General features: G+C 40.5%; 1 protein-coding gene across 2 annotated transcripts in view; it reads left to right on the top strand.

Annotated features, from left to right (window-relative positions):
- Positions 1 to 27,344, top strand: part of GALNT13 (polypeptide N-acetylgalactosaminyltransferase 13) — a 142,775-nt gene that overhangs the window by 17,144 nt on the left and 98,287 nt on the right. For both annotated transcript variants that reach the window (XM_035131738.3, XM_088661239.1), the window contains exon 2: positions 619 to 855. In XM_035131738.3, coding sequence (XP_034987629.1) covers positions 714 to 855 — 142 coding nt within the window. In that variant the 5' untranslated portion in view covers positions 619 to 713. The remainder of the gene's footprint in view (positions 1 to 618; positions 856 to 27,344) is intronic.

Below are 27,344 nucleotides of genomic sequence, written 5' to 3'. Positions count from 1 at the left end.
TGACCAGGTGTCACTGTGACAAGCACTTCCACTTAAGAGACTTCGTTAGATTGTAAGGTTATGCTTGTTTGATACCTATGAGAAGCTCCTCTCTTCTGAACCAGCATAGATTTATAAAGATTTGTTATTGCTGCTTTTCTCGTGTTCATTGCTTAGTAGGGTGGAAAGGATTTCTCCTTCTTAGAGTAATGTTGTTTGAGCACTTAAGGAATTCTGTTTATTGGATCTTGTTTTATTTTTGCATCTGATTTCTAGCATGTTTTTGTTGTTCATATTTGATTTGATTTGTAAATCACTTACAGACACATTTCTTTGTAGAAAATGACTAATGAATGTAATTGTAGTAATATATATATATATATATATATGCATAGCCTGAAAACAGAAAGCTTCAAAGCAATCATTGATAAAACACCTGCTCTGTATGTTGTTTGAAAGTTTCTTTCTGAAAACATTTAGGTCTGTTATGTGATCTCATTTTCTTACATTTTATGGAAAGCAACAGAAATCGATAATTTATTGAAAAGGCAAACAATAAAAAAGCAAAAAAAAATTGAATGTGATAATTTATCGTTTACTTGCTATTTAATTTGAATCCCCCTTTCTCTTCATTTGCAGTGGGATGTTCTCAACATTGCGTTCATGCTGGCATCTTTGGCTTGGATACACCATCAAAGCAGTACCCACCTTTACTACTAATAACTAAACAAAGAATGAGGAGATTTGTCTACTGCAAGGTGGTTCTTGCCACTTCTCTGATGTGGGTGCTTGTGGATGTCTTTCTGCTTTTATACTTCAGTGAATGCAACAAATGTGATGACAAGAAAGAGAGATCTCTGCTGCCTGCTTTAAGGGGTAAGGTAAAGTCTGAGGTTTTTAAAAAAAGATTTTTATTGAAGTACGAGAATTGTTACATACATTATATTCTCTCCTTCCAATTTTTAATTTCCCGTACCATTTTTCCTTCCCCTTCCCACCCCCTCCCCCACCCATAATCCATTGGAAGGGTTCAAACAGTTGTCCTCAGCCACGGGCACAATGTCTTTAATTTCCACTGAATGTCTTCTGGTCCAGTAGTTGTTATCCATTGAAGATAGGGGTTCCATCTGGTCCTTATCACAGTAGACCTGGCCTTCCATGTTGTTTCCTGTGACGTTACTGCCATGATGTCTGACTGAATAAATTCAAATTCAAATTCAAAAGAGAAAGAAAGAGGTAAAGTCTGAGGTGTCTACAATCACAATTTATTCTTCATAGTAACTGTTGACCTATGCTGCTAAGTGTGGCTGTCATCTGAGAGCACAATTCCTTAAATCATTGAATTTGAGTCGTTTGCCGACAGCTACACAACGATCTCTCCCCCCCCTTTAAATCTCATACCTACTTCCTAAAGAGTTTTGTTGATACATGGGCATTCCTTACGAGATTTATGCGTAACCTACTATCTAAGGCCTTATTGTCTGCCTTTACAGTTAAATGCTAACCATAAGATCCCCCAAAAAGCAACTCTTCAAAGTTGAGTTTCAAGTCTCAGTCTGGTCATTCTGTAATGATCGTCAACTGTGGAGGGGGTGTGGGGAGAGAATGTATAGTAAGATCACATTACTGTAGCATGAGAAGCCTATGCCCTTGAAGAGACCATTATTTTATAAGTTAAAAGTATTGATGGGTACAGATGCATTCCGATATGCTTTAAAAAGATCTTGTTCCATCAATTATGCTTTTAATCCTAGTAAATTTATTAAAAGTTTTCCCATTTGGACTCTGTAAGGGTTGGGTTTAAGGAAAAAGCAATTGCACAGAAGCAATTCTTACTTAAAAGACTCCCCACAATGAATGTGTGCTTGCTTGTTATTATCCTGTTGTACTGAAAATGCAAAATTTACATTTAAAAAGCTTTTAAAAGTTCTAGAAAGCAGTTCTAGAAAAGATGTTCTACAAAAGGTGTACTATCTCATTAAAACTTATTAGCATAAATCACAGATGGGGGACGTGCAGCCCTCCAGGTGATGTTGGAATCCAATTTCCACCATGCTTGACCCATTGGACATGTGGACTGGGGTTGATGCAGCCTGGGGTCCAACAACATCTGAAACATAGCTGCCACGTTTTCCCTTTTCTCGTGAGGAAGCCTATTCAGCATAAGGGAATTTCCCTTAAAAAAAGGGAGAACTTGGCAGCTATGATCTGAAGTGCTTTAGCTTTCCTACCTTTGATATGGATTATTTAGAATAGTCTTCATGTGTCCATCTGTAGTGTGTTTGTTTGGTTTCAAGTAGCCAGGTAAGCACAGTTGAATTCTTGGATATCGCAAATGCTGAACAGCTCCTACAAAACAAAGAGAGAAAATGTAATTAGGAAACCATTTTCATCAATGAGTAGTGAAAAATAGACAAATCACAACCTAAAAGAAGGAAGTAAAACTTGTTTAATGAATTAGTCATGATCAATTGTTCTTCCTAGCTCTTAATACAGTGTTTATAAAAAGGAGGAAAAGTACTTTGAGCCTCTAATGGGATTAGGACATGTCGCATCTAACTGGCCCCATTTAACTCCTTCATTTACACATCCTTGGAGTGTATACAGGAGAAGGAGAATGTAAAAGCTCATCATCATTTACGATAAATGTTCACTTCAATTGATCTACTGATTTGTAGTCTAAACCTGAGAATAAATCAGTCCTCCCTCCCATTTTGTATTGTATGTAGCTGCATCAAGTTGCTGTCTCTGCTAAAAGTTGAAGTGGCTGATAGATCGTTTCAGTATGGAATGATCAGTTTGTCATCTCCTGAACTGATTCAGCCAGCTTAGTTGGCAAGGCAAGAGAAGCCTGATTCAGCAAAAGAAAGAAGAGTTTGCTTCTGGGGAAGGAAAAGGAAATGCAAAGTTTTGTGTGTGTTCCTCTTTGCTGAGCCTTAAACACTCTCTCTCTCTCTCTCTCTCACACACACACAGACTATTATGTTGAATTGCATATATGGCTAAGAATTCTAAATGTTAATATATTGGAGTGGGTTCCTTCTAAACTAAACCAAGAAGCTACTTCATATGCTGCCTTAATAAAGATCCCTGCAAAATAGTTCCTGACAGAATATTAATTTGTATTTATTATTAAATATTCTTAGAAGCACCCATTCTCTGCTGTACTTTGTGCTTGGGTGGTGTGCACACTCTCCCACATTCAAGGGTTTCTCTTATTTCTTGAAAAGCATTGTGTTGGGAGACTACAATTTAAGTATTGCTTTTAACCAATTGTGCCACTTTTCTGTTATACTATTAGCCTTGCAAATACTTGTCTGCTGTAAAACCTATGATGCCTTTGCTTAAGAATGTTTTAGTTTCCAAGTTCTTCTTCAAATGATGAAAAAAAATTCCTACTGAAATTGAGCCAAAATTTAAGACTTCCACCAGTCTTGGAAGTGAAGTTAACCTTCTTTCTTTGCGCCTCAGGCTGATTGTATTCATTTGTTTAAAGCTAACAAAATTAGGTGTGTTGCAAACCTTTGGCCAGTGGTGTTTGATAAGATAGGTGTCCCTGTTGAAATGTTAGATTAAAAGTTCAATTGAGGCAAGCACAGGTCCCCTGAATAGGTCGTCCTCAAATGGGCCCACACGGATTTGCACCGATCTCTCTATTCTGCTGCTCAGAACTGACTGGAGGGTGCCTCTCTTCTTTGTTCATTCTGACATTACCAGATTTTAGGTGGTGTGAGCAGTTCCCCCGCAGAGGGCAACAAGCTGTGGCGTTGAAAATGGAGAAGATCCATAACTGGACGATCCATTTCGGGGTGCCAAATTTTATTCTCACTCAGCGTGCCTTGTCTCCAAAGCTTTTGTCATTGTGAATGTCCTCAGGAGTGACTGGAACACATATTTCAAGGACTAGCGAGGAAGGCAATGTGTGACATGAACCTTCTGAGTGACTTTGTGCATTTAGATTAATGAATTGTTTCTGGCATGGTTGGCTTGTTGCCACCATTTTGTGGAACTAAAGTGGTACAAGAAGCTGAACAGTGGCTGTCTTGGATCTGGGATAGGATAGACCCTGTCAGGTGTGCCTTGATTTGAAAGGATTCTTAACCCTTTGAGGGTTATAGTAGTAATGGGTTAATTTGAACAGAGCAATGTTTGCAAAGCTTTAAGTTGAAAGAAAGCTGTTACCTTGGTGAGATTTGAAAAGAAATACTGAACTGTACTGCAAAATGGGTTGGAATTATCTATGGTGGAATTGTCTCAGAGACAGAAGAAGAGACTTGGCTTTGGAGATAAGCTGAACTTTATTTTAAATCTTGACTGAGAAAACATTGCTGTGATCTTAACTCCTTTTCATGTAAGGCCAGTCTGTTATTGGAGCAAACACATGCATTTGATCATATGAACTCATTACATTGTGATCAAATGGTACTTCAAAGGGTGAAGGGAGGGAAACCAAAGGAAAGGATTTCCCTAAGCTCCACATTATTTGCTGTGAAATGTGAAGCATCTTAGCTCACTCTCCTGAGATGCTATCTGTGATATCATTTACACTGTTAATTAGTTAGAGCTGGATTTGGAGATGGGTATAGAGCCCTTGGTTTTTTATTTATTTATTTTGCTGAATGCTGCTGCTATTACCTTTTTTTTTGCCTTTTTGACAGGCACCAGATATTTTTCTATCTCGGAGGTAGCATTTAAAAAAAATACATTATGCTATCAAGAGTTATTTTTTTTAAGAAAAGCTATACAAATGCCCTTACCAGCTCCACTCCATACTGTGAAAGGCAGACTATTATTCTCCCCTGACTAAGAGGTTTGATATGCTGCTATATCTCCTTGATACTCTTTCAAAGTGATTCCAGCTCTAAGAAATGAAGAAATTAACAGTGTCTTATCGCAATTCCCTGGCATTCTGGGCAGAAAACACATTTGTAGTATTTTATCAGTTTAGACAAGTGTAACATTAGGAATCAAAGTGATAGGCTTACAGAGTGGTTATTACACCACTGATAAAACTTTATGATCCATTTACAAGGATGAAAATGAAAACATAACTCTGCTCATCCTGGTAAGTAAGCACTGTTACATGTGGGGAAATATTGATTTGTTTGGCTGCTCAAGGCATTAATGAATTGAGCATTTTCTGTATGTCAGAAATGCTGAAACCTGTGTAAACAACGTGCTGCAACACTTTCCTTAACCTTTATGTGTTCATGTGTTGAATGACACTTCCATAGTTGAAGCTCTGCAATGAAGAACGTTGACTTTATTGGAACTACCTTTGAATTGAACAGTCTCAAATGTCAGTATTATCATTCCTCCATCTTTTCCCCAAGCGGATAAAACATTGCCCATTTTACTGAAAGGTGTAACTAATTTTTTTTACTCATTAATTTATTTTCAGCACTTGCCTTCTGTGTTTCTAACAAATATTTACAATGAAAGATAAACAATAAAACATAACAAAAATCAGGGGAACCAACAGCATCCTTTTAAAAATAGACAAGGGAAAGCAACATAAACCAAGCTGAGGAAGAGGATTTACAAAAGTTCACTGAAATATAACAGTCTTTGTCACCATCTAAAAGTAAGCAACAAAAGGACCAGGCAAACTCAAACTTTCACAGAAAAATTTCCTGAGCAACTCTTTCTTCTCCACTCCCCACGGTGTTGTGAATTTGGTTATCTTATATCTGCAGGGCTAGCCCAAAGGCTTACTGCTCAAGGTGGACATTGATTTGTTGGGGAGGGTGCCATGAGCAGCTTCATCTCAGGCTGGTCAAGTAACCTTGGCAACTGTGACAGAAACCCCCCACAAACACCTCTTCCATTCCCTGGTGGTTTAGAAGCCTGTAACATCCACTAGATTTAGTATAACTATAAATAAGTTAACTGTTAACTGAAAGAATTCTATCTCCTGACACAACCTTTGTTTTATCAACTTTGTTCTTTTAAATAAAACTTTCTTATTTGCTCAACTTCTGCCTGAGTCTACAAATATGAAAGTTTTACCTCTCACAAAAACATAAGGCAATTTGTGGTGGTTATAGAGCAAGCATAGGCAACCTTGGCTCTCCAGATGTTTGGGAACTACAACTCCCATGATCCTTGACCACTGGCCGGCCCCGTTAGCTAGGGATCATGGGAGTTGTAGTTCCAAAACATCTGGAGAGCCAAGTTTGCATACGCCTGTTATAGAGTATATAGAATTATACGGAGGTGGGATCTGCCACACTTAGTATGCAGAGCAGTGGGATCCACTTCAACTGTTGACAAGAATAGTTGATTTGCCTCAGTTGGTGGTAGCTGTGGGATCCACTTCAGTTGGTGGTAGAATGGTGGGATTCCACTTCACAAGAGATACAACTCACACTTTGCATGGATCATGACATGTAGTTTGGCCTTCAGTTGTACCACTGACTCAAGAATGCTTTCTCCAGAAGCCTCACATAATGTTGAGATAATGGTCTTCTTTATACCAGGTTAAGACCTCATTTGCCCAAGCCTTGTAGATTTTTTGAAAATCTAGTTAAAACTAGCAAATTGGCACACCTGAGTGCTCAGTTCATTTTTGTTGTGTTATGCTTTTAAATTCGTTTTAGACTGCTCTGTGAGTCCTAAGGATGAGAAGTGGGATGTGAGATGTTTTAAATAAAATAAAATGTCACTTTAAAGCTCCTATAAGTATTTGGCTACTGGAATACAGAAATGGCCTTGATTTAAAAGTCCTCTCAGTATTAATCTATTTTATATGTTAGGACCCCCCTTCATGGATCAATGCCTTGTCGTGGCGAAGGGGCTTGAATAACTCAGAGAAGCTATGAGCTATGCCATGCAGGGCCACCCAAGATGGACAGGTCATAGTGGAGAGTTTTGACTAAACGTGATCCACCTGGAGAAGGAACTGGCAAGCCACTCCAGTATCCCTGCCAAGAAAACTCCATGGACAAAGACAACAGGCATATAAAAGTTATGACGCTGGAAGATGAGCCCCTCAGGTCGGAAGGCGTCCAACATGCTACTGAGGAAGAGCGGAGGACAAGTACAAGTAGATTCAGAGCTGATGAAGCGGCTGGGCCAAAGCCGAAAGGACGCTCAGTTGCGGATATGCCTGGAAGCGAAAGGAAAGTCCGATGCTGTAAAGAAAAATATTGCATAGGAACCTGGAATGTAAGAACCATGAGTGGAGGTAAGCTGGATGTGGTCAAAAATGAGATGACAAGAATAAATATCGACATCCTGGGCATCAGTGAACTAAAATGGAAGGGAATGGGCGAATTCCGTTCGGGTGACTATCATATCTACTACTGTGGGCAAAAATCCTGTAGTAGAAATGGAGTGGCCCTCATAGTCAACAAAAGAGTGGCAAAAGCTGTAATGGGATGCAATCTCAAAAATGACAGAATGATCTCGATACGAATCCAAGGCAGACCTTTTAACATCACAGTAATCCAAGTTTATGCACCAACTACTGGAGCTGAAGAAAGTGAAATTGACCAATTCTATGAAGACCTACAACACCTTCTAGAAATGACACCAAAGAAGGATGTTCTTCTCATTACAGGGGATTGGAATGCTAAAGTAGGGAATCAAGAGATAAAAGGAACAACTGGCAAGTTTGGCCTTGGAGTTCAAAATGAAGCAGGGCAAAGGCTAATAGAGTTCTGTCAAGAGAACAAGCTGGTCATCACAAACACTCTCTTCCAACAACACAAGAGACGACTCTACACATGGATATCACCAAATGGGCAGCATCGAAATCAGATTGATTATATTCTCTGCAGCCAAAGATGGAGAAGCTCTATACAATCAGCAAAAACAAGACCTGGAGCTGACTGTAACTCAGATCATCAGCTTCTTATAGCAAAATTCCAGCTTAAACTGAAGAAAGTAGGAAAAACCACTGGGCCAGTAAGATACAATCTGAATCAAATCCCTTATGAATACACAGTGGAAGTGAGGAACAGGTTTAAGGATTTAGATTTGGTGGACAGAGTGCCTGAAGAACTATGGATGGAGGCTCGTAACATTATACAGGAGGCAGCAACGAAAACCATCCCAAGGAAAAGGAAATGCAAGAAAGCAAAATGGCTGTCCAACGAGGCCTTACAAATAGCGGAGGAGAGGAGGCAAGCAAAATGCAAGGGAGATAGGGAAAGATACAGGAAACTGAATGCAGATTTCCAAAAAACAGCAAGGAGAGACAAGAGGGTCTTCTTAAATGAGCAATGCAAAGAAATAGAGGAAAACAATAGAATGGGGAAAACCAGAGATCTGTTCAAGAAAATTGGAGATATGAAAGGAACATTTCGTACAAAGATTACCATAATCAAGGACAAAACTGGTAAGGACCTAACAGAAGCAGAAGACATCAAGAAGAGGTGGCAAGAATACACAGAGGAATTATACCAGAAAGACATGGAGGTTTCGTACACCCCAGGTAGTGTGGTTGCTGACCTTGAGCCAGACATCTTGGAGCGTGAAGTCAAATGGGCCTTAGAAAGCACTGCTAATAACAAGGCCAGTGGAAGTGATGATATTCCAGCTGAACTATTTAAAATTTTAAAAGATGATGCTGTTAAGGTGCTACACCCAATATGCCAGCAAGTTTGGAAAACTCAGCAATGGCCAGAGGATTGGAGAAGATCAGTCTACATCCCAATTCCAAAGAAGGGCAGTGCCAAAGAATGCTCCAACTACCGCACTATTGCGCTCATTTCACACGCTAGCAAGGTTATGCTTAAAATTCTACAAGGCAGGCTTAGGCAGTATGTGGACCGAGAACTCCCAGAAGTGCAAGCTGGATTTCGAAAGGGCAGAGGAACCAGAGACCAAATAGCAAACATGCGCTGGATTATGGAGAAAGCTAGAGAGTTCCAGAAAAACATCTACTTCTGCTTCATTGACTATGCAAAAGCCTTTGACTGTGTCGACCACAGCAAACTATGGCAAGTTCTTAAAGAAATGGGAGTGCCTGATCACCTCATCTGTCTCCTGAGAAATCTCTATGTGGGACAAGAAGCTACAGTTAGAACTGGATATGGAACAACTGATTGGTTCAAAATTGGGAAAGGAGTACGACAAGGTTGTATATTGTCTCCCTGCTTATTTAACTTATATGCAGAATTCATCATGCGAAAGGCTGGACTAGATGAATCCCAAGCCGGAATTAAGATTGCCGGAAGAAATATCAACAACCTCAGATATGCAGATGACACAACCTTGATGGCAGAAAGCGAGGAGGAATTAAAGAACCTTTTAATGAGGGTGAAAGAGGAGAGCGCAAAATATGGTCTGAAGCTCAACATCAAAAAAACCAAGATCATGGCCACTGGTCCCATCACCTCCTGGCAAATAGAAGGGGAAGAAATGGAGGCAGTGAGAGATTTTACTTTCTTGGGCTCCTTGATTACTGCAGATGGTGACAGCAGTCACGAAATTAAAAGACGCCTGCTTCTTGGGAGAAAAGCAATGACAAACCTAGACAGCATCTTAAAAAGCAGAGACATCACCTTGCCGACAAAGGTCCGTATAGTTAAAGCTATGGTTTTCCCAGTAGTGATGTATGGAAGTGAGAGCTGGACCATAAAGAAGGCTGATCGCCGAAGAATTGATGCTTTTGAATTATGGTGCTGGAGGAGACTCTTGAGAGTCCCATGGACTGCAAGAAGATCAAACCTATCCATTCTTAAGGAAATCAGCCCTGAGTGCTCCCTGGAAGGACAGATCGTGAAGCTGAGGCTCCAATACTTTGGCCACCTCATGAGAAGAGAAGAATCCTTGGAAAAGACCCTGATGTTGGGAAAGATGGAGGGCACTAGGAGAAGGGGACGTCAGAGGACAAGATGGTTGGACAGTGTTCTCGAAGCTACGAACATGAGTTTGACCAAACTGCGGGAGGCAGTGCAAGACAGGAGTGCCTGGCGTGCTATGGTCCATGGGGTCACGAAGAGTCGGACACGACTAAACGACTAAACAACAACAACAACAACAACAACAATGTTAGGACCACTTGAAAGGACTATTTAAAGTTAAATGATAGAATAATGAATACTATTGCTCTTAAACAGCCCTTGTTTCTCGAGTACCCACTTCATTTGATTCATCTTAATTTGTTACTACCCCACATTTTGATTCATATTAAACCTGTTCTGTGAGACTTATGAAAATGTATACATTTAAACAAGGGATGGAGAATCTGTCTTGATGGACATCCCATCAACCCTGAGCACTAGCCTTGCTGGTTAGGCCTAGAGATTGAAGCTACCTCGATTGCCATGATCAATGTCAACTGAGAAGATGTGGGATGCACAACCCTGTTAATTATCCTTGCCTTTTCAGGAGCTTTTAATATCATTGACCATGGTATCTTCCTGGACTGCTTACAGGATTTGGAAGTGCTTTGCTGTGGCTCCACTCCATGGGCTGCTCCAAAGAATATTTGGATGAGTTTTATTTGCCCTACAGGGAGTTATACTGTGGGAATAAATTTTGTTACCCATGTGATTTAACATTTATTGTATATGAAGCGGTTGGTAGCAGACATGAGGGGATTTGGCGCTATGTGCCATCAATAAATTCAGGATGCAAAAGGAACAATGACATTTACTGAAAGACGAAGGGGGACTCACACGGGTTTCACACCCCTCATGTGTTGAAAATGCATAGGAGGGGGTTGAATTGTCTTGCTGTGTTCCCCCTACTCTACACCAGAGGTTTGTGCTGCCCATGCCTACAGGTGTTTGGTGGCTATGTGATGAAGGGGTTCCTTCCACCTGTCTGCATAGGTGTACTATATAGGGCTCCTCCGTGGAATGAGGAATACTGTATCGACATAGATTAAACATTGTGTAGAGGAGCTCTATGCACATATTATGGTCCATGTGACAACCAGGCACATGAGATGCAGGTTGGTGTCGGGGATCACCGTAGCTGTTGTGATTTCATAGGTGTGTTCAACATGCGACTCCCCCTGGTGACGTTTACTCACTCATCCATACTAATTTATATTCTCAGCAGAATTTGTTGTTGTGGGATAAGAGGCCAGGTTATCTCAATGCATCAGAAACTGATTAAAGAACAAGAAGCAGAGGCAGGAATAAACTCAGATTCCTCACAGCAGGGGGAAAAGAAAGCAGTTGGGTTCCTAAGAGATTTGTTTTAGGCTCAATGCAATTACATAAATTATCTGAGTCAAGGGCAAGCAATGAGAGAGCCAAATCATTCTCTCTCTCTCCCAAACCTCCACACCTCTTCAGACAGGGGAATGGCAAATGTAGTTCAATGTAAGCGAATGTAAAGTGTTGCGCATTAAGACTAATACGTGCACAGTGAGTGCTTGAATTGTTTGTACCTTCCAGCAAAGGCTGGAGGACCCAGTGATGATATTTGGGGGGGGGGGGGAGAAAAAATAGTTGAAGGATCCTAACAACAAATGGGGTTAGCTTTTGTCTTGGGCTAGCTCGGAGATGACATAACTCTCTTGATCCTGGGAACTGCAGACCTTCCAATTTCCCCTATTTTCCGGGGACATCCCTAATTTAGAGGAAGCCATTATGGTTTCTGATTTGATCCCAGAATGTCCTGCTTTTCCTTAGAATGTCCCTATTTTCATTGGAGAAATGTTGGAGGGTATGGAACTGAGCTTTTTTTGTTATTGCTTTTCCTTTCAACAGATTCCTATGTTATTGTGGAAACATGACCCTGATTAGGTGTATGAGTTTTCCCCCCATCAGAAATGGATGCTTTCATTGAGATTCTTGCATTGCAAGATGTTGGACCAGACAGCCCATAGGGTCCCTTCCAACTCTACTATTTCACGATTCTATAAGTGATTAGTTTTGCTTTTCTCTTTCTGGGAGCTGCAGCATAAAATCTAAAACTGTCTAGTTGTGTCATTGAATATGAACGAAGCCATTTCTTTTGAGAAAGCACTTGCTTCTCTAAGGATGGCTTCAGAATAATTTTTGTCTTTCAGCATGTTTGAAGAATGCCTGCAAGTCATTCCTGTGATGAGAATAAGTAAAATTCTGTTCTTGTCATATTTGTTTCTCCTATGTGTCATGTTCAAGTCTTTCTGATTTTAGGCTTTCCATAAAGGGACAATTTCATGAGTTCTCCCATGAATAATAGGCTTTGGGATTGAGATACCCCCTTTTAGTTGATGTGAGAATTGCTCACACTTCAACCTTTCTTCTGAAATGCAATGCTTGTAAGCTGGACAAAACTGATCTTGTCCGTGGTTAGGTCTCCTCCTTCAAATGAACTCCTGGAGCACATCGATTCTACTGGATGATATTGGTGTGTCCGAGTGAGCTTTGTATCTGGTCATATAGCACTAGAATTATGCTTAATTGCTTGGGGATGCACAGTCATTGAGTTGTCTGCAATGAATGGAAGTTTAGATAAGATGGTGACTCAAACGTTCTGAGTCCCCCCCCCCTTTTAAAAAAATCACAATGTGAAAATCGCCAGTAAGTTGCTTTCCCTTGTCTGGCTTCAGTTTGACAAAAAGTTTCTTTAATGAAATAATAAAGTATCAAAATGCAATGCCAGCCTGTAGTTCATATCTTATAGGTCTGATACTTATATCCATACTGCACAGAGCTTTGTGACAAAGCAACAGCTTGCTTTGAACAGAAACACTTATGTAACCTTCTGTTTAGAGTAGACATTTACAAGTGCTCCAACTGCAAATAAACACAGCATATGGTCTAGGTGGAATTCTTGTAGTGAGCTCTTTGTGAATCTGACACTTGAACCCAGCTGGGATGGCCTGATAAAGGAAGCAGGATGTCCAGTATATATTTAATGGTTCTCCAATTTGGTTTGTTCTCCAGTTAGATGGTCCAACTGGGGGGGGGGAGCATTGCTCCCATGAGCAGATGAATGGAATAGCATTGTCTCTTTTGTCACTCATTGGAAAATCTAGGATATCTCTCTGCTAAGCAAGTGATGAGGTTCATGGTAGCAACCTGGCTTCTACCTCTAGCTGTGGTTGCAAGACAATGGATTTGTGTAGTGGTTAGAGTGTCAAACTAAAACCTGGGAGACCTTGGGCCAGTCACTGCCCCTCAGCTTAAGCAACCTCAGGGTTGTTGTGGGGATTAATTTGGGGGTGGTGGTGGTGAGAATCATATATACCACCTTGAGCTCCTTGAAGAAGAAGGTGGGATATTAATGCAATAAATACATAATAAAAAGAAGTTGCGGAATATTTTGCCTTGGTCCGAGCCTGGTTTAAGAGCAGTATAGGTTTCCCGTTGAGGACTGTTGCTGTGACCTTTGTCAATTCTCATGCATAATGGATGCCAAAAGAGTGAATGCTGTATTTGCTACTCCATATGAAACAGGCCTGACTCCCTGCTTGGTTTGTCCTGCTCACCTGCTCCGCAGGATTGTTGTAAGGACTAGCGTGCAGAATACAAAGACATTATTTTGGAAAAACCTATGTTTATGTAGTGTTTTTCCAACCATTAAATAGGTGTGCTGCCTGATCAATGCTTGTAACTGCAAAGTTTGGGTTTGCTTTTATATGGCTGTAAGTAGCAAACATTTTTTAGTTAAGACAGTTTCATGTGCTACACTGTAAGTACAGACTGTTTCATGATACTCATATATTTTAAAAATCGAGAATCTATGTGGAATTGAATTTTTAAAAGGTGAGATGTAGGCTGCAAACTTTGCCATGCTGATACTTTGATAACATATTCTGTTTAACTTGTGCAAAATGTATAGTATGATTGAGAGCCTCTGAAAGAAGTGTTCCACCACAAATAATTCATGCATTTAAATTCTTGGCTTTCTTTTTTAAGATCTGCCTTGGTGTATTATTGATTAATGTTGGTGAACAGTTTTCAGCGGCTAGAGTGTGTGGAAATGTATTAAAAATAATTCTATCAGTAAATGAAGTGGACATCTTTCAGGTTTTAGTTTTCTTCATTACATGATAATTCTTTAGGTACCTATCAAATATTATTTAAGATCTTCCATGTATCCAAGGTACAATATTTGAATTCATAGTTGGTTTTATAGCTGTGTTTCCATTTATATACCATGGACAAGAATACTTCTCAAAACAAAAACTATGCAGTATAGTTCATATGCGTCACTCATCCCATTATATATGTGTGTGTATGAGTCTGAGTAGACAGGTATAAGACTGCTCTGTCAGAATTGTAGTTTTAAAAAAGGCATATAGGGTGAACATTTTGTAAATGTAGAGCTTAGAGCTACTGGGATACAGTATTTACACTGAAGTGGGATACAGTATTTACACTGAAGTGGGACCCAGACCTCGTTGCCTCCTCCTTTTAACATTCTACTGCCCACCTTGTGCTATGATACAGTTGTAGCAACTCTGATAATATTGCTTTTGGGCAGCATATAAATGTAGGAAATAAACTGCAGTATACATTGCCATCTGTTTCGCTGCAGTCTCAACAGGCTTTGTTCCTTATGAATGAAGTGATACTGTACTTTGATCAATGAAACCGAAGTTGCCACACATACCTTTGCCTAAAGTTATCTTTCAGCTTTGGAAAAAAAGATATGCATTATCTGATGAACAACTTTATTTACAACATTATTATCTTCCCTCCCTCTCTCCTGCCCATGTGTCAGTTTGCTTTATCCTCTTTCCCATCATCGCCAATTGATTTTGTTTCCATGAATGTGCTTTCCAAGTTATTGCCGCACTACTTCTTTTTCTTTTTGCATTTAATAAAAAGGAAAGTCTGATCACATTTCAGTTCTACCCAAGTGCATGTGTGCCTGTTTTTGTAAAAGTGGCACCTATCTTACTACTCATTCTCATGGGATTTTTTTAATCCCTGCTGTTCCCCCCCCCCCTTGTTTGCTTGTGTAAGTGTGCTGTGAATCTCAAATATGTCAGCTCCCATTTTCAAGCTGTGATGCTGTGCTCTCAAAATCTATCATCACTCGTTGACCGGGCCGTGAGAGCAACAAAGCAAAAAGCAACTCTTGAAAAGCAAACACATGATCCTTAAACAATATACTCAATTGCAAACATTAGGGGATTTATAAAAGTATCAAAAGCCAGCCAACCAGAAGATTAGCCATGGGATTTGTCTTTGATAACAAATACAAACCATTTGTAAGCAAGGGTTTCACATTGTGGAGTATTGTCTTTAAGAAAGCACCTGTTGCTCTATCAAAGAACAACATTGGCTCTGTGCAGATGTGCGCACTTGTGTAGAAACCATTAACAATTGCAGGGCAGGGGGTTGGGATCATGCCTCCATCCTCCGCCCCTGACTTCTATACGTCCAAGGTTCCCTTTATACTCCTGTGATCCACATGCATGATTCATAACCGGAAAATGTCAGGGGGGCAGGCCACTTGTAAGGGCTGCATGCGCAGACTCTGTGCAAAAGGCAACTTGAACATGTGCAAGTCAAGGATAAGGTCAATGAGTGCATTTCTGGTTTTTATTCCCTGCTAATGTATCTGTCACCACTTTGAGCTATAGAGAGGTTCCAATGAAGGATGTGTATGCATTGTTCATTGCTTCTTTGTCAAGATGTTTCTCGTGACCAGCTTTTCCACTGTGTTCTGTGTAACCATTCATGGAATCCAGGCGAAGGTGTGCCCAGAAAGCTTCAACAATGGGTGATACTTAGTGGTTTTGGTTACCCAGCCCAATACACATTTGATGCACCTTTCAGTTTATATATAAAAAACACCTTGAGGGTGGCTTGAATGGGATCACACAATAAAGGGAGAAAATCAACATGGGAAGAAATGCAGGAAAGGGTGGGGATATTTTTTTAATTTTTATTGATTAAATTTGTATACCTCCCTTTATCCAGAGATCGCAGGGCAGTTCACAACATTAAAATACAAAATTTAAGACCACAGGATTTAAGACTATGGTGAAGCATTGTACCAAATAGTTAGTAGCACTGGCAGAAAAAAACTAGCATGTGAAATACATAGGCTTAGGAGAAGGGCAATCCCCTGTTCCCTTTACATGGCACGGCAGAAGTTTATCTCTTATATGAGACAGCAAGAACAGACAAAGACACCTCTACAGTCTCATGGTGGACTTGGGACTGATTCCTTGATTAGAATGTTTTTGTATGTTATTTGTGTGGTGTGACAATGTATTATCCTGTCATGCATGATACCTTGTATGCTCTTATAGGTAAATAATGCAAAGACAGTCAAGATATTTGTAATGGTTCTTATTTATTCTTATTTATTATATTTATTATATTGCAAAATGAAATAACAACATTAAAAAAATAAAATTAAGGCTAAGGGTGAGACCCAGTGTAACGTAATGGAAGTTACACTTCCTCTTGCAGCCTTCATCCCTTGTACTCCCAAAATCTGCTCCAGAAGGTTTGGGGCACTCTTCAGAGCATATTTTTGGGGCATGTGGGTGAATGGAGGATGGACAAAAATCCCATTTCACAAATGGCGGCACAACATTGGATGTTGCTTTTATATACAGTGGTACCTCGGTTTAAGAACAGTCCTGTTTAAGAATGATTTGGTTTATAAACTCTGCAAAACCAGAAATAGTGTCTCAGTTTGAGACCTTTACCTCAGTCTAAGAATGGAATCCGAATGGTGGAAGGGCACCGGCGGTGGGAGGCCTCATTAGGGAAAGCACGCCTCGGTTTAAGAACGGTTTTGGTTTAAGAACGGACTTTCGGAATGGATTAAGTTCGTAAACCGAGGTACCACTGTATAGGCCTGGTTGATGATTCTCCTTCTCCCCTTCCTCCAGCTCAGCAGTGCTCTTGCACAGCAAGACTGTCTCCCCGTGAGGACGCTTTGCTTTAACTAAGCCAGCCACATTCTTACATGGTCAAATAATTTGGCAGTTTGCACAGAAGGCCGACTAGTTTTTCTGTTCTGGCTTGCCAGATTCATTGTGGGGTCTGTATTCATTCTGTCTTCTCCAGTAATGCCAGAAGCAAATAGGCAGTTCTCTGCTTGAGCTACTGTGACTATAGCACATTAAAACACTAGTTTCCTTTATATCTAAATATAATTGTTCTAAGGATGCCTGTAAAAATGAGTAGTCTGCATTTTAGGGTGAAGTGTTTGTTTTGCTCTGCTGAGAGAACACTAATTACTAGCATACTAATAAATGTGGAAACAAACGCAGCTTGTATACTTGGATGCTGTAATGTTCTTTTTTTGTTTGAATATAGAATTCAAGATGATGATGATTCGTAGTAGCAATAATGAGTTTATTAGAACAAGGCCTTGCAGCTGGGCATGTTTTCTTAGTGTTGTACACTGTTATAGTTTTGTTGCACGTAGACCATGTATTACCTGTACTTTTCTATTCCCCATTATCTAAAAGGTCTATACATTTTATGAAGTAAGCTGCAGGGTTGACAGACGCTAACTTACCATTGTGCAAAGCTCTCTTAAGACTGAATAATGCCATTTTTATTTTTATACATATAACACTTTGCTTTGTGTTTCTGTCAAAAGAAGAATTGCAAAGTATGCTGTTGAGTCTGCTATTTGTTTGGAGTAGTTGCTATAAACATTTTTATATGCCAGTCTAACAGCAGAGTCCACTTCACATTGTTCAACAACGGAGGTCTTTAAACTGTCTTGTGGTATTGATTGCTTTAGGGTAGGGTCGACTTTGACTTATCAAGTGAAAAGGCTGATGTGAACTTAACAGCAGTTTATATGTAGTGCCCTCATTCGGATACGACTAAACAACTAAACAACAACAACATTCTGTTGTCATTGGGTGGTAAGGTAATGCTTGGTACTCCCAGAGCATTCTGTTTTGATTGTGCTTTGATTATCAAATCAGTCAGCCCAAAACCTCTGAGCCAGCACTGTATGCCCCTTGCCATGGCTGGTACTGCATGGAGGCTTTCAACTTTATACTGCTGACTTGCATTATCAGAACAATGCAAATGCCCCTTATGTGGAGCACCACAATGTATAAGTATTTGCAGTGCCATGCATGCGAGGACTGGAACTATGAAGGACTTAGTAGTGTTCGATTGTTTATCCAGAAACCTGTGTTGTTGTTGTTGTTGTTGTTGTGTGTGTTTTTTAATACCCATTATCTTGGTTGCACCAGCCACGTCATGCAGTAGCAATGAAATGCTACAAGATCAGATGATTGGTTTGATATCATCAAAACTTCTGTGGGTAACAGCACCTATAGGTTTGTCATGGCAAAGATCTTCCAGTTGGTGACAGGCCCAGCCCACTTGCTTGGACAACCATGAGACACTTTTTAGACCCACCACGGCATGGGCCATTCCTTGTGGGACCCAACTTGAGTTTGTGGCAGCCTACCCCAGCCCTTGTCCCTATCCCTTGAGCTACGACCAAGGCATTAAGAAGCAAACCCAAAGCCCTTACAGGGATCCAACTATGGATCCTTCTCAATGCCACCAGCACCCTTGTATATATATATATATTGCTGTAGGCCATTTATGGCCAGGAGAAAAAAATCATTCTCAGCCCTGTCACCTGGTGACTAACTTTTCTTCAGACCAAGCACAAGTTAAATAGAAGGAGAGAAGGTGCATGGAGAGGTTGGCAACAGCAGTGCTGAACCTATTGCATGGGCTGGCTTAAATAGCCTGGGCCCATGGAACAGAAAGCGGTAATCTTCCCTGTGGTCTGTACCTGAGGCCCTGCCCACCAGTATAAACTAAGAACTTTGATTGGCCCATACAGGCTTAGAACCAGCCTGGGCCAAGTCATGGTACATCAGCAGTGCCTGATTGGGTCTCGAGTTTGTTTACTGCCTCACCATGCATGCAATGTTGGCCTGCCATTGAATGGCAGGTAGTATGATGTTGCTAGAATTATAAGTCAGTTGTTCTTTTGACAGTATTCAGAAGTTGCCTCCATCAGTCTTCTCAAACCCAGGTTTGTCTGAGATAGAAGACCAATACCATCTGCATATGGTAAAATGGGAATCACCAGCATAATGTTTAGAAGTACTAGTAGCAGTAAATAATCAATTTAGATTTCTGCCCTACCCTTCTTTGGTGTAAATGCCATTTGTCTATGGAAGCAATGCATCAGAAATAATGGACTTTGTATACTCTATTAGGAAAACCTCATTTCTCATTTAGGAAAGGAGTGCCTTGACTGGCACATCTACTTAACATTTCTGCACAACCTTTCCATATTTTCATCTGGTTTACACCAATTCTGATAACAAAAATGATAAAAACAACTATCTAAAACAATAGCAGAAATATTTACTAATCCATAAGCACCCAGAAAGAATATCAATTATTCAAAGCTTTTCTGAATACATGTGCCTTAAATAACTGTTTAAGCCAGGCACCCCAAAACTTGGCCCTCCAGATGTTTTGGGACTACAACTCCCATCATCCCGAGCTAACAGGACCAGTGGTCAGGGATGATGGGAATTGTAGTCCCAAAACATCTGGAGGGCTGAGTTTGGGGGTGCCTGGTTTAAGCAAAGGGATAGAGGTTTCTGATGACCTCCTGTGAAAGGTCATTCTGCAAGCCCTGGCTCACAATTTTGGGAGCCATGTTCTTTGCTGTAGATGACTTTCCGTCCCATTCTATTTGGATACAGAGCAGGGCCTTAAATACATAGCTGCCAAGTTCTCCCTTTTTTTAAGGGAAATTCCCTTATGCTGAATAGGCTTCCTCACGAGAAAAGGGAAAACTTGGCAGCTATGTAAATATAATCTCATCCGTACAGTGTGCTCATATGGGGAGTCATGTTTGCTTAAGATATGCAGATCCAGTTCTAGATGTGATAATAGACAGAAACTTCAGTAGCGTGTGCTTGAAAATATTTTAGTTATCAATGTAACCTTCACTATTCCAAGCTAAAACTATTTCTTTCGTTCAAAGAATTGCAATTTTGTGGATCTGCTGCATAAGGTGACGGTTGTACTGCACTGAAAGTTAATTAAGTGCTGTTTTGAGAATTCAGGTTTATTGATTTTACAATGACTAGTGTCTACTTTAATACACACTAGTCTAATAATTAGGCTAATTCAAAAAGCAGTAGTAGCTGCCAGGGGAACAGAATATATATCTGTGTGCTGTGACAAAATAAGGTTAAGACATAGAACAATCAGGCTCTGATTTGAACTAGTTCTTACATGGTGTTTGGACAGGGTTGCACTCCCTCTAAAGGACTTTACAGCTTCTGTCTTCCAACTTGATCATAGAGAGCCTGGCCATAGTTACCTGTGCTTTGGTAACCTCTAGATTTCTGCAATGAGTTGTGTGTAGGGCTGCTTTTGAAGACTTCTTCGAAACTTCAGTTTGTTTAAAACACATCTGCTAAGCTACTAACTGGGATTGTATGTGTGTGTTAAAAAACCAACTACACGGGAGCATATTACGTAAACTGTTTAGAGATTTTTGTTGATTAAGTGGTGGTGGATGATGATGGTGATTAAATTTTCTATACCACCTTCATTTGAAGGTCACAAGGCAGTTTACAATACAACAAATATGAATCTTGCCAAATAAATACATATTCTTGGGATTCTTTTCTTCTACTTGTCACCCCCATCGATTTTCACTTTGCATTTTGACTACATGTCATGGGGTGATGGAAATCAACCTTTCCATCTTCCAGTGACTTACCACTTTGGGGTGGGTGTGGGTGTTTTAAATTAAAACGAAGGAGAAGAGATGTAGCTCAGTGGTATAGCTTCTGTTTTGCATGCAGGAGGATTGATTCCTGGCATCTCTAGGTAGGCTGGTAGAGACTCCTGCTTGAAACCATGGGCAACCGCTGCTAGTCAGTGTAGACCAGTGTTTTCCAAAGTTGGGTCTCCAGCTGTTTTTGGACTACAACTCCCATCATTCTTAGCTAGCAAGACCAGTGGTCAGGGATGATGGGAATTGTAGTCCAAAAGCAGCTGAAGACCCACGTTTGGGAAACACTGGTGGGGAGCTGGATGGGCCACTAGCGTGACTCAGTGTAAGGCAGCTTCCTATGTAAATAGTTGTGTAAATAATATGCGTTCTGACTTGCCATATGGTTTTGCTATATTTTACTCAGACGTTTCAGCCTTGGGCAGGCATTCATGCTAGATGGCATCTGTTAATCCAGTATGGAAGTCATTCTCAGCTATTTTGCAGAAGAGAAACAACAACAGATAATCCAAGTGCATTTGTGAGTGTTTCACCTACTACGTATTTGATATGACATAGAAAAGTGACTGAGTGGAACACAACCTTTGTTTGATTAATAAAACTTAGACTTAATTACAAAGACAAATATTAAAAATTAATACAATGGAAGACAGGTAGTGCAGCTTGAGTCTGCTTGCGCTGTAGTACATCTGTAGTACATCTGCACATCAATCTGGCATTTTTCCTAAGCTATATTTGCCTTTTCATATTAAAAAAAAGATGTTACTGTATCTGTTTCTTTGGGTTGTATTCAAAGGGCAATGTTCTGTCAGGGAAAGAATTTCTGCTTGTGCAATGGCACATCCTTCCCTCTGAAAACTGGATTTCTCCCCAACCCTCTGGAGCAGATTTGGAGATGGTGCAGAGCACATGGGTGAGTGAGGGGGGGCGGAATTCCGATTCCACTTGCACATTAGACTCCTAGACTCCTACCCACTCAAACCTCTCTTGTACCTACGATACATTGACGATATTTTTATTATCTGGACACATGGACAACAGACCCTGGAAACCTTCCACCAGACATTCAATGACTTTCACCCCACCATCAACCTAACAATGAACCAATCTATGCAAGAAATACATTTTCTGGACACTACTAAAAAAAATACAGGATGGACGTATAGACACCACCTTATACAGAAAACCAACTGACCGACAAACATATCTACATGCCTCTAGCTATCATCCCAAACATACCAAACAATCCATCGTATAAAGCCAGGCCCTACGTTACAACCGCATCTGTTCCAACTCTACAGACAGAGAATCTCACCTAAGAGATCTACAGCAAACCTTTTTAGAACTGAAATATCCACCTGATGAAGTTAAACAACAGATCAACAGAGCCAGACTGATACCTAGAGAGAACCTGCTGCAAAACAGACCCAAAAAAGAAAATAACAGAACACCACTAGTCATCACATACAGCTCCCAAGTTAAAACAGTACAACGCATCATCAGAGATCTACAGCCTCTCCTGGACAATGACAGCTCCCTTTCTCAAGCTCTGGGAGGAAGACCTTTCATTGCATACAGACAGCCACCCAATCTTAAACAACTCCTCACCCACAATAATACAACCACCAGACTTGGAGGCTGGACTGATTAACTCACACAGGAGAAAGAACATTTGTGAAACTTTGTTTGACATTTATCTCAGCAGCTGGGAAATAATCGGTTGAAAGAGGAAAACATCTATGTGACTGTAAGGGAAAGATCTGGATTATTATGAACTCGGAGAGACTATTTGAATTTTAGAAAAAAGACGGCAGTGGACGGTTGCGAGGAATCCCCAATTTCTTGAAGCATGGGAACCCAAAAAAAATTTCTAGATGAATTGGCATAACATTCGGTTTGATTGATATATATGTGTATAATTTGAAATAATGAATGTGATATAATTGGTTTTAATTGGAAAATTAATAAAAATATATTTTTTTTTTAAAAAAAACAACCACCAGACTTAACATGGACACTGGTACCAGAGCCTGCAATAAACCCAGATGCCAACTTTGCTGCCACATACACCCGGACAACATCATTACTGGCCCCAACAACATCCAGCATACCATCTCAGGACTATTCAATTGCTCATCTTCTAACATTGTGTATGCCATCAAATGCCAACAGTGCCCTTCAGCTCTCTATATTGGACAAACAGGCCAAACCCTACGCCAAAGGATAAATGGACATAAATCTGACATCAGGAACCATAAGACAGAGAAACCAGTAGGAGAACACTTCAATCTCCCAGACATTCTATACAAGATCTCAAAACAGCTGTTTTATTACAGGGAAATTTCAGGAACAGACTGGAAAGAGAAGTTGCTGAATTGGAACTAATTACCAAGCTTAAAACCATGGAGCCACCTGGGATGAATAGAGACATTGGATTCTTATCTCATTATGCATGATCAAGCTTTCTTTAGCACCTCAGCCCTTGTTTTCCCCCCCAGGACTAATTGCAGCCATCAGCAGCCATTAACAGCCATGCACAGGTTTACCACTCCCATCAGCCCATCACCCACCCCCACCCACCCCCACCACCCTCTGTATATATATATAAGGACCTGACACTTCCGTTTCCAGTGTATCTGAAGAAGTGTGCATGCACACGAAAGCTCATAACAAAATAAAAACTTAGTTGGTCTTTAAGATGCTACTGAAGGAATTTTTTTATTTTACATTAGAGGCTGACTGCCAAGCTTTTCGGTACATGGCCCTGAAAGCGAAGCTTTGGCTATGGCTTAAGCTATGCTTTAAACCTGTGGGTTCAGCCCCCTTGATATTGAGGGATGATTTTCAATCATCCTGGGAAAGGGAGGTCTTGGATGAAGTACAGACTTGCGGACTGTCACACCTTTACTTGGAGTCTATGACATACAGTCAAGCTGGAGCCGTGATTGCTCAGAGATTGGGCGATATTGCTAGACAAGAGGACATAGCCTGCGTGAAACCAGGGATGTTCCTGGGGGAGCAGATCTATCAGGTTACACCAGCCCCTTATCTCGCAGTAATCTACTATGTGGAATACCGCAGACTCCTCACTGCGGCCAGACTGAACGTCCTCGAATCTGCGGTATTATGGGGAAGGTACAGGGGAGTTCCATACGATCAGAGAACTTGCCATTGTGCCTTGGGTGAGGTAGAGTCCACCAAACATATCCTCCTGAGTTGCCCTTTCTATGTAGATTTAAGACAATGTCTCATAGCCCCATGCCTATCTCAGCTTAGCTGTCTATCCAGAGAAAGTCAGGTTGTACATTTGTTGAATAATCCCACTGGGAAAACAGCTTTCTCGGTGGCCAAATTTCTCTTCCTAGCTCTCAAGCGTCGTAAGAGTAAAATCAACTGCATTGATGCGGGTTTATCTGTATAGTGCTGCCCATGTTTTATTTTAGTTTTTAGATGTCTTAGATGTTTTAACTTTGTACTGAGAAATGTATCTTTTCTGACTGACGGTCGAATAAAGAATGATGATGCTGATGATGATTCCACTTGCACAGTTATTTAGTTGAATGCTGCCTCCCCCCCCCCCCTTGCACTTGGGGAAAAAAAACACCATCAGGTTTTTCAGCAAGAAAGGATTGATTTTGTGCCTCATATTAGTGTTGGGATAAAATGAAATAAGTCAGTGATGATAATTAGGAATTGCATTATGCATAAGCTGTGTCAAGAAAGACACAGTGCTGGTAATGACAGAAAGGCAACTGGGAAATAGGAAAGCTAAAATAAAAGCTAGCATTCAATATTGCATTAACGTTTCTTGACATGCTTCATCACTACGCTTTTAATTTATGAGGAAAAAAATCCAGTTTAATTCTAGTTGGTGTATATGTGCTGAAATTATTTTCAGTTCATTTCATCATTTATTTCCCAATTAAAGATGAAATATTGATTAACTGTGTGGAATGAGAAATGTTTAAATAGCTTATATTTACATTACCTAATAAATAAACATATGTACACTATCCAAATAGCATGGCCACGATATTGGTATCAGTTTGTCTGATATGCATATAACATAGTCCAGACTGTCTATGATTTCTTGCTGTTCCGCTGGTGGAAGGTTACCATAGCATGCGATAAGCTCTTTCTCCTCGGCGTTTTCTAAATTGCTGATCCCTAGATGTCCATAACTCGCTGTCACTTGGGGGGGGGTATTCTGGGGGGCTTTGGGGCGAGCGAAAGCGACGAGTTTCCAGGTTGCAAGGTTGGTCCAGAAGCAGGCTCATGCAAAGACGACTCGCGAACTCCTACCATTGAAAGTTTGGTGAGTAATTGCTTAATTGTGAGGTCTTTAAAAATTCTCATAGGAAAGATGCCCCTTTGGGCTAGGTGCCCTTTCGTCCGAGGAGTAAAGATGGAATTTTCGATGTCTGAAAGGATAGTAGTATTTTTCTGAACCTGGGAGTGTGGCATAAGAGTCACAGAAGTAAGGTCTATTTGTGATTGGGGAATCTGTAAGAGAACACAAAGGAGTCCTGTGGCCATTTTCTGATAAGTCCCTCTTCTGATTAGTCCAGGGCTCCCGCGACATAAGGTTAAACATATCTTGTCGGGTAATAGGAGGAGTGATTGGTTTCCTGACGTGATTGTTGAGGGGTGTCCGTATGATCTGTCACTGGGTTGATTCCACTGATTTAAATGGGACTGAGGACCCTTTAAAATCTCAGTTGGCAAGGAGTGGCTCTGATGTATGTTAGGCAGGTCAGGCAGGAGAGGTAAATGAGCTGTGAATGTTTGTATAATCTTGTCCATCTGCGTGGCTAACAAATTGAGCTTATATACATATTGCTGCATTGTGCTTCAAAACTTCTCAACTGAATTTCCCCCTGGATTTCAGTTCTTTTTAAGTACCTAGCCTTAATATAATCATAGGTATAATCATATCAAGTACATCAAGCCAGAAAACAACAACAACAACCCTCCTCTCTATTCCCTATACAGCCTTCCTAGTCTAAAGGAAGACCAATGCAACTGCTAGGCATTATCTTTGCAGCTTCCCACAGTACAGGGTGCTGTACAAGTTGGGCCATTAATCTGTTTCAACAGGCTCCTCTAGGGGGTGGGATTCAACTAAGTTGTTGTGTGCAGAGAATGAGGTCTGCTTACACAATGGGACTTTTTCCTCCACCCCCAAGCATTCCCCCCCACCCCCGTGCCACCTAAATCTGCTCTGGAGGTGGTGTTTTTTTGGTGAGGAGAAGGCCCAGAACAGGTTTAGGGTATGTGTGTAAGGGTGTGCACAGAGGGATGAGGGGGAAATGTCCTATTGTTTGGGTGGACCTCATTCCGCTTGCCCATATCCCACTTGGAGTTACATTGAATTCTACCCCATGTTCTTATGGGTTGTGTTCAGTTACGTCCTGCTCAGGGTAGGTCCATTGAAATTAATGACCTTAAGTTAAGTCATGTCTATAAATGAATCACTTCTGAATGGAAAATCTACTTCTAATTCTAATGTCAATAAGAGGAGGAGAAAAACAGGTGTCCTCAAGGCTTGATCTGAGTGTGCCACAGAAGGCTTGTTAGAAATGATTGAAACAGAAAGGAGACTCTCTTTCACAGAGAAACAATGGCCTCAGTTCTGCAGGAGATTTGTAGTTGTTTACTTATTGGGTTCCAGTTAGTTTTCTGTCATTTATCTATTTTATAGTCTTGAAGGTCCTTTTTGGGCTGGAAGAGCAAGATGTATTTTTTTATTAAATGAAATCTATAATCATCTTAATCTCCTGCTGTTGCTATTTCCCCTTCTCTGAATGTCACAGTAGCCTTAATCAACCTATAATAGAAGCATAAATAAATGGCCTTGGAGTCTGGAAAGTCTGAGGAGGCAGGACTGCAGCTTAGAAATCCTCTCTCCTCCACATTTTGCCTGCATCGTGTGTGTTCTCATTGACTGAACAAAAATGAATGGGCCACTAGCATCCATTTGTCTCCTTTAGTTTCCAGCTGCCTTTTCTGCCTTAGTTATCTGCTCTCTAAAATCATTTGGCTGAAAGGGAAAAGTTGTTGTTGTTGCTAGGGCTAGTACCCAAAGGTTCCGAGCACTTTACAACACATTAAATAACTAAAACATTATACCATTAACAATTTCATACAGAAAACCTACAGTTCAGTCAATACAGTTCATATATATATATATATACCGTATATATATATATATATATATATATATATATATATATATATATATACACACACACACAGAGAGAGAGAGAGAGAGAGAGAGAGAGAGAGAGAGAGAGAGAGAGAGAGAGAGAGCGCTACACACTATCAACACATGAGTCCTGTGTCTCTCCATTCTCTGGGAGATTTCCATAGGCCTTAGTAAGATTAATGCATATTAATATTGGGGAGTGCAATTCTCTTGGTTGACATGGACACATTATCTCTGTTTTGCATTAAATAGTTAAGCAGCCTGAATAGCTCAGTTGGTTAGAGTGTGGTGCTGATAGCTCCAGGGTTGCAGGTTTGATCCCCGTATGGGATAGCTGTATATTTCTGCGTTGCAGGGGGTTGGAGTAGATAAACCTGTGTCCCTTCCAACTCTACAATTCTATGATTCTAAGTCACAGCTGTACATCTGAGATTAGTTCCTTCCAATGCATTGCAAATATTTTCTAGGGCATACTTTTTATATTCCAACTCACCCATCTCACATAACATTTTGTACCGTCTCCTCAACATTTCCAGTGTTA

This window comes from Zootoca vivipara, chromosome 1 (assembly GCF_965207765.1).
Source record: "Zootoca vivipara chromosome 1, rZooViv2.hap1.1, whole genome shotgun sequence".
NCBI lineage: Eukaryota > Metazoa > Chordata > Lepidosauria > Squamata > Lacertidae > Zootoca > Zootoca vivipara.
The sequence above is the reverse complement of the archived record's forward strand: the minus strand, read 5'-3'. Positions and strand labels throughout refer to the sequence as shown.